Source organism: Ranitomeya imitator, chromosome 1 (assembly GCF_032444005.1).
Source record: "Ranitomeya imitator isolate aRanImi1 chromosome 1, aRanImi1.pri, whole genome shotgun sequence".
NCBI classification, from domain to species: domain Eukaryota; kingdom Metazoa; phylum Chordata; class Amphibia; order Anura; family Dendrobatidae; genus Ranitomeya; species Ranitomeya imitator.
The window spans coordinates 599,704,164-599,720,697 of NC_091282.1; the positions used below are offsets into that span (position 1 = coordinate 599,704,164).

At 48.3% G+C, this 16,534-nt stretch overlaps 1 protein-coding gene across 4 annotated transcripts in view; it reads left to right on the plus strand.

Moving 5' to 3' along the window:
* LOC138681076 (CUGBP Elav-like family member 3-A) overlaps positions 1-16,534 on the plus strand; it is a 236,133-nt gene that overhangs the window by 184,620 nt on the left and 34,979 nt on the right. The window contains exons 5-12 of one of the 4 annotated variants that reach the window (XM_069768320.1): positions 769-848; positions 2,931-3,086; positions 12,504-12,663; positions 12,845-12,994; positions 13,084-13,149; positions 13,238-13,336; positions 13,416-13,559; positions 13,647-13,782. In XM_069768320.1, coding sequence (XP_069624421.1) covers positions 769-848; positions 2,931-3,086; positions 12,504-12,663; positions 12,845-12,994; positions 13,084-13,149; positions 13,238-13,336; positions 13,416-13,559; positions 13,647-13,774 — 983 coding nt within the window. In that variant the 3' untranslated portion in view covers positions 13,775-13,782. Of the gene's footprint in view, positions 1-768; positions 849-2,930; positions 3,087-12,503; positions 12,664-12,844; positions 13,004-13,083; positions 13,150-13,237; positions 13,337-13,415; positions 13,560-13,646; positions 13,783-16,534 lie in introns of all 4 variants that reach the window. The other 3 variants (XM_069768328.1, XM_069768335.1, XM_069768313.1) reach the window with 3 other exon arrangements.

Genomic DNA, 16,534 nt, shown 5'->3' on the forward strand with positions numbered 1-16,534 from the left:
ACTATACCTGACCTGTACTGGTCACTGGGATCTGTACCTGACCTGTACTGTGGGCTGTACCTTGCCTGTACTGAGGGCTGTACCTGACCTGTACTGTGTGCTGTGGCCTGCACCTGACCTGTACTTAATGCTATGGTCTGCACCTGACCTGTTCTGTGCACTGTGGGCTTTACCTGACTTGGGCACTGTGGGCTGTACTTGACCTGTACTGTGGGCTGTACCTGACCTGTACTGTGCACTTTGGGCTGTACCTGAACTGTAATGGGTCCTGTGGTCTTTACCTGACCTGTACTTGGCGCTGTGGACTATACGTTTCCTGTAGTGGGACCAGTGGGCTGTACCTGACCTGTACTGTGCATTGTAGGCTGTACCTGACCTGTACCTGGTGTTGTGGGCTGTATCTGACCTGTACTGTGCACTATACCTGACTTGTACTGGGTGTTGTGGACTGTATCTGACCTGTACCTGGTGGTGTGGGCTCTACCTGACCTGTACTGTGGGCTGTATCTTACCTGTACTGAGGACTGTACCTGACCTGCACTGGACGTTGTGGGCTCAACCTGACCTGCACTGGACGCTGTTTGCTATACCTGACTTGTATTGGGCTTTATGGGCTGTGATGTCACCACCAATCTCTGTTCTGTAGACTGACTGTACTGACTGCCTTCTCTGTGTCTTCCCCTGTGGCACCGTATTCGGTGGTCCTGTGATTGCTGTTGAGTGCAGTGTTGCGGTGTTGTGTAGTAATGTGGTATCTCCCACACTTAGGTTGTGCATTTGTGAAGTTTCAGACACACACAGAGGCGCAGGCGGCCATAAATACGCTGCACGGGAGCAGGACTCTGCCGGTAAGTCACCCATGTCTGCATGCTCTACTCTGTGGTGTAGGGGCAAAACTATGGATATAACTGGGAAAAGTGTGCGCTGGAGCTAAGGCCACCACTGCTGTAGGGTGGCAGGGAAGACCCTGAAGCTGAAGCCACCACTGATCTAGGGTGATGGGGTGGACCTTGGAGTTGAGGCCACCACTGCTCTGGGGTGGCAAGGAGGACCCTGGAGCTGAGACTACCACTGCTCTAGGGTGGTGGGGAGAACCCTGGAGCTGAGACAACCACTGCTTTAGGGTGGTGGGGAGAACCCTGGAGCTGAGACAACCACTACTCTAGGGTGGTGGGGAGAACCCTGGAGTTTGTAACATGTCGCTATACTCCGTACTGTACATTGTAATATGTCACTATATTCTGTGCTGCACACTGTAATATGTCACTATACTCTGTGCTGTACACTGTAACATGTCACAATACTCTGTACTGTACATTGTAACATATCGCTATACTCTGTGCCGTACACTGTAACATGTGGCTATACTGTGCCGTACACTGTAACATGTCGCTATACTTTGTGCCATACACTGTAACATGTGGCTATACTGTGCCGTACACTGTAACATGTCGCTATACTCTGTACCGTACACTGTTACATGTCACCATACTCTATGCTGCACACTGTAACATGTCGCTATACTCTGTACTGTACACTGTTACATGTCACTATACTCTGTGCCGTGCAATGTAACATGTTGGTATACTTGCTATACTCCCGTAGAATGTAAGTCTGCAAGGACAGGGTCCTCTCCCCTCTGTACCAGTCTGTCACTGTAAATTTGTTTACTGTAAACAATATCTATAAACTTTGTATATAACCCCGTCTCATGTACAGCACCATGGAATTAATGGCGCTATATAAATAAATAATAATAATCTTTCCCCCATCTCACTCTACCCCTCCACCAGACCTATCCATCAATGTCAATGGCTGCTCACTATCCCCAGTCCCACACGCCCGGTGCCTCGGGGTGATCCTCGACTCTGCCCTCTCTTTCAAGCCACATATCCAAGCCCTTGCCTCCTCCTGTCGTCTCAAACTCAAAAATATTTCCCGGATCCGTGCTTTCCTTGACCGCAACACTGCAAAAACGCTAGTGCATGCCCTTATCATCTCCCGCCTCGACTACTGCAACCTCCTACTCTCTGGACTCCCCTCTAGCACTCTGGCACCACTCCAATCCATCCTACACTCTGCTGCCCGACTAATCCACCTGTCCCCCCGCTATTCCCCAGCCTCTCCCCTGTGTCAAGCCCTTCACTGGCTTCCTATCGCCCAGAGACTCCAGTTCAAAACCCTCACACTGACATACAAAGCCATCCACAACCTGTCTCCTCCATACATCTGTGACATGGTCTCCCGGTACCTACCTACACGCGACCTCCGATCCTCCCAAGACCTCCTTCTCTACTCCCCTCTCATCTCTTCTTCCCATAACCGCATCCAAGACTTCTCCCGTGCTTCCCCCATACTCTGGAACTCTCTACCCCAACACATCAGACTTGCGCCTACCATAGAAACCTTCAAAAAGAACCTGAAGACTCATCTCTTCCGACAAGCCTACAGCCTGCAGTGATCCTCAACCTACTGAACAGCCGCACAGCCAGCTCTTCCCTCTCCTAGTGTATCCTCACCCACCCCCTGCAGACTGTGAGCCCTCGCGGGCAGGGTCCTCCCTCCTTATGTACTCGTGTGCCTTGTTATCTGCTCATGTTTAATGTATTTGTCTATATTTGCCCCGTATTCACATGTAAAGCGCCATGGAATAAATGGCGCTATAAAAATGTATAATAATAATAATAATAATAATAATAACTCTGTGATGTACACTGTAACATGTTGCTATACTCTGTACTGTACACTAACATGTGACAATTCTCTGTGCCATACACTGTAACATGTGGCTATACTCTGTGCTGTACACTGTAACATGTCGCTTTACTCTGTGCCGTACACTGTAACCTGTCAGTATACTCTGTGCCGTACCTTGTAACATGTCGGTATACTCTGTGCCTTACACTGTAACATCACTGTACTCTGTACAGGGCGCCTCCTCCAGCCTGGTGGTAAAGTTTGCGGACACTGAGAAGGAGCGGGGGCTGCGTCGGATGCAGCAGGTGGCCAACCAGCTAGGCATGTTCAGCCCCATAGCCCTGCAGTTTGGAGCTTACAGCGCTTACACACAGGCAGTAAGTGACCAGGTGAATTCAGTGCTCTCTCCTGTTCAGCAATTATCTCTGTGTAGCTGTATGACATAATCACTGTGACATCACCAGCTTCACTGTCTGTGTTAATTGTATTGAGTTCGTCACTCAATCTAGTGTGTCATCATACCAGTTTCTCATGCTGTTTCCTCCCCAATTTCCTGGTCACCTTTCGAAATTCCCACTGGTTCCATAATCACCATCCACTATGACCTCACATGAACCGTGTGACTGAGCCGTAGTGGATGTCATGTGACATCCCATTCCTTGCCCAAGCCGTGCGTTATATGACATTGCGAAGCTCAGCCTTGCCACGTGTCATTTGACGTTGTCGTCCTCAGCCCTGTGACGTAGCCGTGCTGGATGTCGTTTGACATCGTTGTCCTTAGTTGTGCCGGGTATCATTAGACATCGCTGTCCTTGTCGTGCCACGTGTCGTGTGACATCGACGTCCTCAGCCGTGTCGGGTGTCATTAGACATCGCCGTCCTTGTCGTGCCACATGTTGTGTGAAATCGCCATCCTTGTCGTGCCTGGTGTCATGTGACGTCGTTGTCCTCAGGAGTGTCGGGTGTCGTGTGATGTTGTTTTCCTCAGCCATGCTGGATGTTGTGTGCTGTCATTGTCCTTAACCGTGTCGGGTGTCATTAGACATCTTCGTCTTCGTCATGAAGCATGTCATGTGACATAGTCGTACTCGGCCGTGACAGGTATCATTAGACATCACTGTCCTTGTCATGAAACGTGTCGTGTGACATCGTCGTACTCAGCCGTGTCATTAGACATCGCCTTCATTGTTGTGCCACGTCGTCCTCCTCAGCCGTGCCGGGTGTCATTAGACGTCGTCATCCTCAGCCATGCCATGTGTCGAGTAATGTCATTGTCCTCAGCTGCGCCGGTTGTCATGTGATGTCACTCAGCCGCGCCGGTTGTCGGACACATGTCGTTCCATGTGTCGTGTGACTGTCTTCCCCAACCGTGCCAGGTTTCATTAGACATCATTGTCCTCCGGTGTTCCTGGCGTCATTAGACATCACTGTCCTCAGCCGTGACGGGTGTCATTGGACATCACCTCCTTGTCATGCCACGTGTCGTGTGACATCATCATCCTGAGCCATGCCGAGAGTAATTAGACATCGCCTTTCTTGTCGTGCCACGTGTCATGTGACATCCTCATCCTCAGTCGTGCCAGTTGTCATTAGATATCGTCCTCCTCAGCGAACCGGGTGTCATTAGACATCACCGTTCTTGTCATGTTGTGTGACGTCGTGGTCCTCAGCCATCCCAGGTGTCGTGTAATGTCATCGTCTTGAGCCACGCCGGGTGTCGTGTGATCTCTTCTTCAGTCATGCTGGATGTCATTAGACATTACCATCCTTGTTGTACCACATGTCATGTGATGTCGTTGTCCTCAGGCATGGCAGGTGTCATTAGACATCATCGTCCTTGTCGTGCCATGTATCATGTGACGTCTGTAACGAATGAAAGTGGAGGCACAGATGGTGAAGCAAATATTCTTTTAATTAAATTTTCATGGAACCATAAGACCACTATTCGGGGGGGCTCCACAGGGGGCATAACTATGCGAACCACAGACACCCGGAACTGCGGGATGCGGAGAATTTGGCAGATGGCAAATGGCTGGAGCAGGTAACAGGCTGTAACTGGCAGGCACTGGCGCAGAAGGTACTGACGTAGACTGGAGAGATGTGGAGAGACTTGGCAGGCACACTGCGGAGACATACCGGAATTAGCAAGATGCTAGTGTAGCACAGGCATACAGGTACAGAGAACCTGGAAATAGCAACAGGAAACACTTGTTGCTCAGGTACCACCCTAAGAGCAGAGGTGCCTGAAATAATGCAGGACACTCCGCAATTGGCTGAGACCTATTTTTGAAAAAAGGCGCGCTGTCTCTTTAAGAAACTGGGAGTGTGTGTGCCCTCATAGCCGCTTCAGGAGGCCTACGGGCTTGCGCAGTGTCCAGGAAGCAGAGGAAGGAGCCGGCAGCATGGGAAAAGGGACGAGAGAGTGGGCGTCCCCACTGGCCACCGCGTAGAAGTGACAGCCCCGAGGCACCCGGTGAGTACCGGGAAGTGGACCGGGTATAGGGCAAAGGCACTACAACTTCGTTTTCCTCAGGTGTCATTAGACATCGCCTTCCTTGTTGTGCCACGTGTCGTATGACATCGTCGTCCCCAACTGTGCCAGGTTTCATTAGACATCGTCGTCCTCAGCCGTGACGAGTATCATTAGATGTCGCCTCCTTGTCGTGAAACGTGTCATGTGACATAGTCGTCCTCAGCTGTGCCGGGTGTCATTAAACATCGCCGTCCTTGTCGTGCCACATGTTGTGTGACATGTTGTGTGACATAATCGTCCTCAGCCGTGCCACGTGTCGTGTGACGTCGTCATCCTCAGCCATGCCTAGTGTCATTAGACATCGTTGTCCTCAGCCATGCTGGGTGTCATTAGACATCGCCATTCTTGTTGTGCCACATGTCATGTGACGTCATTGTCCTCAGGCATGCCAGGTGTCTTTAGACATAGCCGTTCTCAGCGATGCCGGGTGCCATTAGACATCGCCGTCCTTGTCGTGTCGTGTGACATAGTCGTCTTCAGCCGCTACAAGTGTTATTAGACATCACCGTCCTTGTTGCTCCACGCGTTGTGTGACATTGTCGTTCTCAGCCATGCCAGGTGTCATTAGACATCGCCGTTCTTGTCATGCTACATGTCGTGACATCGTCGTCCTTAGCTGTGTCGGTGTCATTAAACCTCTTCGTCCTCAGCCGTGTCGGGTGTTATTAGATATCGCCGTCCTTGTCGTGCCACTTGTCGTGTGACATCGTCATCCCCAACCGTGCCAGGTTTCATTAGACATCGTTGTCCTCAGGTGTGCCGGGTGTCATTAGACATCGCCGTCCTTAGCCATGACGGGTGTCATTAGACATCGCCTCCTTGTCGTGAAACGTGTCTGTCATGAACCGGGTTGTTTGGTTTCCTCAGTTCGTCGGGGATTTATTTATATCCCAGTTTCGGTTTGAAACTTGCAGCTCTCTGGCACCCCCCCCTTACCCTCAGGTCAGTCGGGGAACTGCACCTAGGGTAATTAGTCGCCAGCAAGGCTGCCTTGCTATGTACTGGCTATTGGGCACACTGCAGTGAGGGTGATATAATTACTCCCACTCAGGCGAGAAATACAGTTATCAAACGCCGCCCGTCGCTGCCAGTTTCCCCAAAAGCTCAGGACACTTTGCTGCCCCCAGCTCCTATTACTTATGATTAATAGTGGGTCAGGATCCACCCCAATCAGTAGCGATGACTTAATTTGGTGGACTCAGGGGCACGTTTTAGGTTAGCGCAAGGAAATTGAAACTAGTAAATATTATAACTTTTACTCCAAAAAGAAATAGGCAGTGTTTACAAAAGTATAAAAAAGATATTACAAAATGAGACAATACAATATGTACACGATTACAAAATAAAAGGGATTAAAGATGAAAAGCACTTACAGTTCTCTCAGACAATTGTAAGCCATGTAGGGCTGTGGGAGGGGAACTATTCCCCAAATCATCAGGTCAGATTGCACAGCCTCTTCTGGCTGATTCCCCAGGCAAAAGACCCCTCCTAAAATGAGGTTCAACATTTTATACCCTCTGGTCGTGACATCACTGAGGGGCTGGATATGCCACCTTTGGAAAGTTATGAAAATCTTCTATTAAACATAGCTCTTGGGGGGGGGGGGAGCTCATAGAAGGACAACGAAAGTATTACATGTCTTCTCACAAGATTAGCTTACATTTACGTCTAAACATGGGGTAGCTGTGTGACCCAGTTAAGGAGTGTCAGGAAATAGGAAGAAGTTCTGATTACTTCAATTACACATAGAGAGCTCTCAGCTGCAGTTTCCTGTGCCTGCCAGCAGAAGGCTGGAATTCTAAGCCACTCTCCCTCCCTCCCACCTGCTATATGGCTGTAATGTGAGCCCAGTGTGCCAACACTGGGATCGCTGAGGAATTTATGTGGCTCTGTGCTGCGAAAGCCAGTGTCATGGATTCCACCGTGCTGCCACCAATATGTCACGGATCCCAACAGATATGTCAGGGATCCCACCAATCTGTCATGGTTCACGGGGAAGATACCGTTATCACCCCCACCACTCACACCAATTTGTCACGAACCGGGGTTGTTTGGTTGCCCCTGGTTCCTTCTGAAGGGGATTTATCTATATGCCACTTCCCAGTTCTGGTTTGGAACTTGAATCTCTAGCACCCCCTTTACCCCCCAATCAGATTAGGTACTGCACCTAGGGTAATTAGTCGCCAGAAAGGCTACCTGCTATGTAATGGCTATTGGGTACGCTGCAGCGAGGGCGATGTAACTACTCCCATGCAGGTGGGAACAATAATTATCAACGCCGCTGTCGCTACAAAGATTCACAGTCGCACAGAACAAAGTATGCTGCCACCAGCTCCAATTTCCTAAGGATTATCGGATTCAGAGCCAACCCAAATCAGTAGCGCAATTCGCATCAGAGGAAGCTATAGTTCGTTTATAGAGCAGGGAGAGACAAGCTAGTAAATTATATATTTTACTCCATAAAAAGGTAGGCAGTGTTTACCAAGTATAAAAGATATTATAAAGAAGACAATCATGTGTATATTACAGATTTCAAATAAAAGGATTAAAATTGAAAAAACACTTACATAGCGTTCAGATCATTTCAGCTTGTGACTGGCCGTGTGCTATGGAGGAGAAAGGACTTCCATATATGCATAATACATCTGCACAGCAGCAAGACCCCAGACAGAAGACACTCCCAGAATGCTGGTCTTGCTAAGTTATTGTAGCCCAAAATCCAGGCACTACCAGTGTGGTGACATCACTTTGAAGCCGAAACCTCTTCTTTACTTACAGAGCTATGGTGACTATTTTTATGCATAACTTGCTGTGTGAACCTCGCATAAGTACGACACCATGCTCATGATGTTCCCCACATGTGGAGCGTACTTTTAAGTGTAAATATGGAGCAATTACCTGATACACTTACTGAGAAATCCGCACTTTGCACTCATTGCGTTTAGCTGCTTGCCCTTTCAGGGACTGATAGTTCTATCAATGGATATCCAGAATATATAATTCTTATAACCCTAGCTCAGATCGGTGTCAATATATATCACTGTAATAGAACAATAGAAGCTCCTGGTTTCTATATTCGAGTTTCAACCAGTACCAGTTGGGAGGAGGGAATGAGTAGCCTTCACAGAGCCTGGTATTTGCAGCTAGAAGCAATAAAAATTCTTCTGGGGGTTTTGAAATACACACATAGCAGCAGGCAGAAGAGGGGGTGTCGGAATGACCCACAGCATCCATTCTCTGCTCTTGGATGTAGCAGAGCTCTATGTTCGTGATAATACACAATCAAATACTTCATGTTCCTGACAGTGTGCATATTCATGACAGTGCCGTGTGACATCGTCATGCTCAACTGTGTCGGGTGTCAGTAGACATCGCCGTCCTTGTCATGCCACATGTCGTGTGACGTTGTTGTCCTCAGCTATGCTGATTGTCTTTAGATATTGCTGTCCTTGTCATGTCACGTGTCGTGTAACATCATCGTCCTCAGCTGCAACAAGTGTCATAAGACATCATGCCACGTGTCATGTGACATAGTCGTCCTCAGCCATGACGAGTGTCATTAGATATCGCCGTCCTCATCGAGCCACGTGTCGTATGACATCGTCGTCCCCAACCGTGCCAGGTTTCATTAGACATCGTCGTCCTCAGCCGTGACGAGTGTCATTAGATAATGCCTCCTTGTCGTAAAATGTGTCGTGTGACATCGTTGTCCTCAGCTGTGTCGGGTTTCATTAAACATCGCCGTCCTTGTCGTGCCACAAGTTGTGTGACTTCGTTGTCCTGAACCATACCGAGTGTCATTAGACATCGCCGTCCTTATCTTGTCACGTGTCGTGTGACATCGTCATCCTCCGCTGCGACAAGTGTCAGATATCGCCTTCCTTGTCGTGCCACGTGTCGTGTGACATCGTCGGCCTTAGCCGTGTCGGGTGTCATTAGACATCACCGTTCTTGTCATGCCACGTGTCGTTTGACGTTGTCATCCTCAGCCATGCCAAGTGTCATTAGACATCGTTGCCCTCAGATGTGCCGGGTGTCCTTAGACATTGCTGTCCTTGTCGTGCCATCTGTGGTGTGACGTCGTTGTCCTCAACCGTGCCGGGTGTCATTAGACGTCGCTTTCCTTGTCGTGCCATGTGTCGTGTGACATTGTTGTCCTCAGCCATGCTCGGTGTCATTAGACATCGTCATTCTTGTTGTGCCACATGTCATGTGACATCATTGTCTTCAGGCGTGCCGGGTGTCATTAAGACATCGCCGTCCTTGTTGTGTCACGTGTCGTGTGACATCGTCATCCTCAGCCATGCTGGGTGTCATTAGACATCGCTGTTCTTGTCGTGCCACGTGTCGTGACGTCATTATCCTCAGCTGTGCTGCGTGTCATTAGACATCGTCATCCTCAGCCATGCCCGGTGTCATTAGACATCGCCAGTCCTGTCGTGCCACATGTCATGTGACATTATTGTCCTCATGCGTGCTGGGTGTTATTAGACATAGCCGGTCTTGTCGTGCAAAGTGTCGTGTGACGTTCTCATCCTCAGCTGTGCCAGATTTCATTAGACATCGCCCTAATCAGCCGTGTCGGGTGTCATTAGACATCACCGTCCTTGTTGTGTCACATGTCATGTGATGTCATTGTTCTCAGGCATGCCGGGTGTCATTACACATTGCTGTCCTTGTCGTGCTATGTATTATGTGACGCCGTTGTCCTCAGGTGTGCCGGGTGTCATTAGATATCGCCGTCCTTGTCGTGCCCTGTGTCATGTGACATCGTCCTCAACCGTCCCGAGTGTCATCACTGTCCTCAGCCATGACAGGTGTCATTAGACATCACCTCTTTGTCGTGTGATATCGTCATCCTCAGCCATGACGGTGTCATTGAACATCGCCGTTCTTGTCGTGCCACATGTCGTGTGACGTCGTCATCCTCAGCCATGCCGAGTGTCATTAGACATCGTCGTCCTCAGCTGTGGTGGGTGTAATTAGACATAGCTGTCGTTCTCGTGTTGTGTGACGTCGTCGGCATTAGACATCGCCATTCTTGTTGTGCCACTTGTCGTGATGTCGTCATCCTCAACTGTGCCGGGTGTCATTAGACATCACCGTTCTTGTCATTCCACATGCTATGACGTCGTCATCCTTAGCTTTGCGCTTTGCTGGGTGTCATTCGACATTGTCGTCCTCATCCGTGCTGGGTGTCATTAGACATCGCCTCCTAATTGTGCCACGTGATGTCATCATCGTCAGTCGTGTCGGGTGTCATTAGACATCGACGTCCTTGTCATGTGACGTCGTCGTCCTCAGCCATGCCAGGTGTTGTGTAATGTCATTGTCCTGAGCCGTACCGGGTGTCATTAGACATTGACGTCCTTGTCCTGTGATGTCGTAGTCCTCAGCCATGCCAGGTGTCGTGTAATGTCGTCATTCTCAGCCGTGTCGGGTGTCATTAGACATCGCCATCCTTCTTGTGCCACATGTCATGTGACGTTGTTGTCCTCAGGTGTGCCGGGTGTCATAAGACATCGCCGTTCTCAGCCATGCCGGGTGTCAATAGACATTGATGTCAGTCGTTTCACGTGTCGTGTGACATGGTCGTCCTCAGCCATGTCGGTTGTCATTAGACATTGCCATTCTCAGCCATGCCGCGGATGTCATTAGACACCTCCGTCCTTGTTGTATCATGTGACACCGTCGTCCTCAGCCGCGACGAGTGTCATTGGACTTCACCATCCTTGTCGTGTGACGTTGTCCAGGTGTCGTGTAATGTCGTCGTCCTCAACCTTGCCTGGTGTCTTGTGATGTCTTCGTCCTCAGCCATGCCGGGTGTCCTTAGACATCGCCGTTGTTGTCGTGCCACATGTCGTGTGACATCGTCATCCCCAACCATGCCAGGTTTCATAAGACATCTTTGTCCTCAGGTGTGCCAGGTGTTATTAGACATCGCCGTCCTTGTCGTGCCAAGTGTCGTGTGACACTGTCGTCGTCAGCCGTGCCAGGTGTCATTAGACATCGCCGTCCTTGTCGTGCCAAGTGTTGCGTGACACCGTCGTCCTCAGCCGTGCCAGGTGTCATTAGATATCACTGTCCTCTCTCTGCCATGCATGTTGTCATTAGACATCGCCGTCCTTGTCGTGTCATTTATCATGTGACGTTGTTGTCCTTATGTGTGCCGGATGTCATTAGACATCGCTGTCCTTGTCGTGCCACATGTCGTGTGACATCATCATCCCCAACCGTGCCAGGTTTCATAAGACATCTTTGTCCTCAGGTGTGCCGGGTGTTATTAGACATCGCCGTCCTTGTCGTGCCATGTGTCGTGTGACATCGTCGTCCTCAGCCGTGACGAATGTCATTAGACATCGCCATCCTTGTTGTGCCATGCGGCATGTGACATTGTCGTTCTCAGCCATGCCGGGTGTCATTAGACATCGCCGTCCTTGTCGTGCCATGTGTTGTGTGACGTCATCATCTTCAGCCGTTCCTGGTGTCATTAGACATCGCCATCTTTGTCGTGTGATGACGTCCAGGTGTCATGTACTGTGGTTGTCCTCAGCCGTGCCCAGTGTCTTGTGATATCTTCGACCTTAGCCGTGCCGTGTGTCATTAGACATCGCCATCCTTGTCGTGCCACGTGTCATATGACATCGCAGTCCTCAGCCGTGCCTGGTGTTATTAAACATCATTGTCCTTGTCGTGTAATGTCGTCCAGGTGACGTGTAATGTCGTCGTCCTCCGCCGTGCTGGGTGTCATTAGACATCGCCATCCTTGTTCTGCCACATGTAATGCGACGTCTTTGTCCTCAGGCGTGCCGGGTGTCATTAGACATCACCGTCGTTGGTGTGCCATTTGTCATGTGACATTGTTGTCCTCAGGTGTGCCAAGTGTCATTAGACATTGCCGTCCTTGTGCCACGTGTCGTGCGACATCGTTGTCTTCAACCATGCCGGGTTTCATTAGACATCGTTGTCCTCAGGTTTGCCGGGTGTCATTAGACATCACTGTCTTTGTCTTGCCGTGTGTCGTGTGAAATAGTCGTCCTCAGCCATGCTGGGTATCATTATACATCGCCATTATTGTAATTCCATGTGTTGTTTGATGTTGTCATCCTCAGCCGTGCCTGGTGTCATTAGACATCACCGTCCTAAGCCGTGTTGGGTGTCATTAGACATCGCCGTACTTGTCGTGCCACGTCGTGTGATGCCACTGTCTCATGTGGTCCGCTGTTGTTTCTTCACCTTGTGTCACACCATTTCTGTTCTTGTGCCCCTCCAGCTTATGCAGCAGCAGGCCGCTTTGGTGGCCGCACACAGCGCTTACCTCAACCCCATGGCAACCATGGCCGCTGTCCAGATGCAGCAAATGGCAACAATCAACCCCAATGGAATCATAGCCACACCCATTACTCCCATCACGCCCATCACGTCGTCATCAGGTAAGACACAATCAAGACTGGGCAGTGTGGTCACTATCCTGCGGGCAGGCTATCAGGTTTCCGCATTGATTTGTCATGTGCCGTCATCCTGGTGAATTATTACTGGCCTGTTGTGTCTCCGGGGTTGATGAAGCGGGCAGAGAGACCAGGCCTCATCCTGTTACTGTTGTGGTCTCTGCAGGTACCAGTACACCCCCGACACTTGCTGCCACTCCAGTATCTGCCATCCCTGCCACACTCGGGGTTAATGGGTACAGCGCGGTGCCCTCTCAAAGCAGTGTGCAGCCGAGCTCGGAGGCCATTTACACCAACGGTCTGCACCCCTACCCAGGTAATACTGGTATGTATTGTATTGCGACCTCTGATTCTCAGGACTCGGACCCTCGCACAGAAACTGTTCACACCTTCCTTTACTTCCAGCTCAGAGTCCGGTGACTCAGCTAGACCCCCTCCAGCAAGCCTACGCGGGCATGCAGCATTATACAGGTGGGTGAGGGATGTGGTTAGGTTGGGACACTGTGGTGGGGTTCAAGTCTCTGGTGTCCTTACCTCTCCGGTCTGTGTCCATACGCAGCGGCCTACCCTGCGGCCTATGGTTTGGTGAGCCCGGCATTTACGCAGCCTCCGCCCCTGTTACCACAGCAGCCTCCGCAGCAGCAGCAACAGAGAGAGGGTAAGTGGCATCCGCCCAGCACGGCACCACCTAGATGGTTGTGCCCGTCCATGGAGTAACCACCGTGTGTCTGTGCCAGGTCCAGAGGGTTGCAACATATTCATCTACCACCTGCCCCAGGAGTTCACAGATTCGGAGATTTTACAGATGTTTCTACCGTTCGGAAATGTCATCTCCGCCAAAGTGTTTGTAGACAGAGCCACCAACCAGAGCAAGTGTTTTGGTAAGTCCATGTTGGCCATAGATGTGGGCAGTGCCCAGTCCTGTGCTGCTACGGAGTCTCACCTCATCTCCTCTTTCTCACTTGCAGGCTTTGTAAGTTTTGACAATCCCGGAAGCGCCCAGGCTGCCATTCAGGCCATGAACGGTTTCCAGATTGGCATGAAGAGGCTCAAAGTACAACTAAAGCGACCAAAAGATGCCAACCGGCCGTACTGAGGGTTCAGGTGGGTAAATGAGACTAGGTGCACGGGGCATACAGTGTTTAGTGTTGTCTGTGGTACTATCCAGGGGTGGGCACATCCCTGCAGAGCCCTCGCCTGCCATGCTGTGAGTCCACATACTCCCTGTGTGTGTCCTGTCATATCCATATATTCCTCTGTATATATCTACCTCCTACACAGACACAGATCTAGGGAAGATCCCAGTGATCAATGTATTCGTCAGTTGCTGCAAATGGGAATCTGCTCTTTGATCTCACAACGGATCTCACACTGAAAACCAACCGACAATCCGGCTAATCCTATACATCAGAATACAACATTGTAATCTAATGATCCTAGCTAATTTCATACATGTGGAATACAACATGGAAATCTAGTCATCCCCTGTAATCCTATACATGACAATTTCGTTATACCAAGAAACAGAAAGATGATCGGCACAGAGCTTCACTATAGCGCAATTGGAGATTCGCTTAAACGATCTGTTTCAGAAGGACAGATGAGGTCTCCCTTGCTGTGAGCTGCGGGTGGTGCTATGCAATCGTCAGAGTTTTGTACAAGACCATATAATGAGAAGAAAAATGATGCAGCACTCACCCTTGCGCTTCTTCCAAGTGTGCTCTTTATTCAGCAAAACATACTATACATAGTATGAACCGGCATATGCAGTGATTTGTGAGGGAGCGGGAGTGAGGAGAGACCGGACAACAGCTGTTTCGCGCTACGGCGCTTCTACAGGTCCATGCTCCTGTAGCATGGACCTGTAGAAGCGCCGTAGCGCGAAACAGCTGTCGTCCGGTCTCTCCTCACTCCCGCTCCCTCACAGATCACTGCGTATGCCGGTTCATACTATGTATAGTATGTTTTGCTGAATAAAGAGCACACTTGGAAGAAGCGCAAGGGTGAGTGCTGCATCATTTTTCTTCTCATTATATGGTCCTATACATGACAATGTTGCATAGTAATCTAATCTAGTGATCCAAGCTAATCTCATAAATCTGGAATACAACATGGAAATCTAAGTGATCCCCAGTAATCCTATCAATCATAGCACGAAACAGTGATCTAGTGATCCCATCTTATCTAAGACATCTAGAATACAACATGGAAATCTAGGGATAACCGATAATCCTATACATGAGAATACTACATGGTATTCTACTGATCTCAGCTAATCTCCTACATCTAGAATACAACATGGAAATCTAGTGATCCCCTGTAATCCTATACATGAGAATATTACAATGTAATCTAGTGATCCAAGCTAATCTCATCCATCTAGAATACAAAATGGAAATCTAGTGATCACGGTAATCGTATACATGAGAATATTAAATAGTAATCCCTGCTAATCCCATACATCTAGAATACAAGATGGAAATCTAGTGATCCCCAGTAATCCAATACATGAGAATATTACATAGTAATCTAGTGGTCCCAGCTAATCTCATACATCTAGAATACAACATGGAAATCTAGTGATCCCTAGTAATCCTATACATGAGAATGTTACATGGTAATCAAGTGATCCAAGCTAATCTTATACATCTAGAATACAAGTTGGAAATCTAGTGATCCCCGGTATTCCTATACATATTACATATTGCATAGTAATCTAGTGATTCCAGCAAATATCATACATCTAGAACAACATGGAAATCTAGTGATCCCCGGTTATGCTATACATGAGACTATTACATAATAATCTAGTATTCCCAACTAATCTCATAATCCAGAATACAGCATGGAAATATAGTGATCCCCACGATAATCCTATACATTAGAATATTGCATAGTAATCTAGTGATCAAAGGAAATGTCATACATCCAGAATACGACATCGAAATCTATTGATCCCCGGTAATCCTGTATATGAGAATATTACATAGTAATCTAGTAATTCCAACTAATCTCATTCATCTAGAATACAACATGGAAATCTACTGATCCCCGGTAATCCTATACATGAGAATACGACATTGTAATCTAGTGATCCCAGCCAGTCCCATACTGTACATCTAGTATGCAACATGGAAATCTACTGATCCCCGATAATCCTATACATGAGAATATTACGTAGTAATATAGTGATCCCAGCTAATCTCCTATCTAGAATGCATCATGGAAATCTAGTGATCCCCTGTAATGCTATACATAAGAATATTACAAAGTAATCTAGTGATCCCAGCTAATCATATATCTAGAATACAACATGGAAATCTAGTGATCTCCTGTAATCCTATACATGAGAATATTACAAAGTAATCTAGTGATCCAAGCTAATCTCATACATCTAGAATACAACATAGAAATCTAGTGATCCCCAGTAATCCTATATATGAGAACATTGCATAGTAATCCCAGCTAATATCATACATCTAGAATACAAGATGGAAATCTAGTGATCCTTGGTAATCCTATACATATTACATAGTATAGGGGATGATAAGAATATTACATAGTAATCTATTGATCCCAGCTAATCTATACAACATGGAAATCTAGTGATCCCCCGTTAATTCTATACATCAGAATATTACATAGTAATCTGGTGATCCAAGGTAATGTCATACATCCAGAATACAACATCGAAATCTATTGATCCACTGTAATCCTTTACATGATAATATTACATAGTAATCCCAGCCAATCTCATACATCTAGAATACAACATGGAAATCTAGTGATCTCCCGTAATCCTATACACATTACATGTGAATATTACATAGTAATCTAGGGATTCCAGGTAATCTCA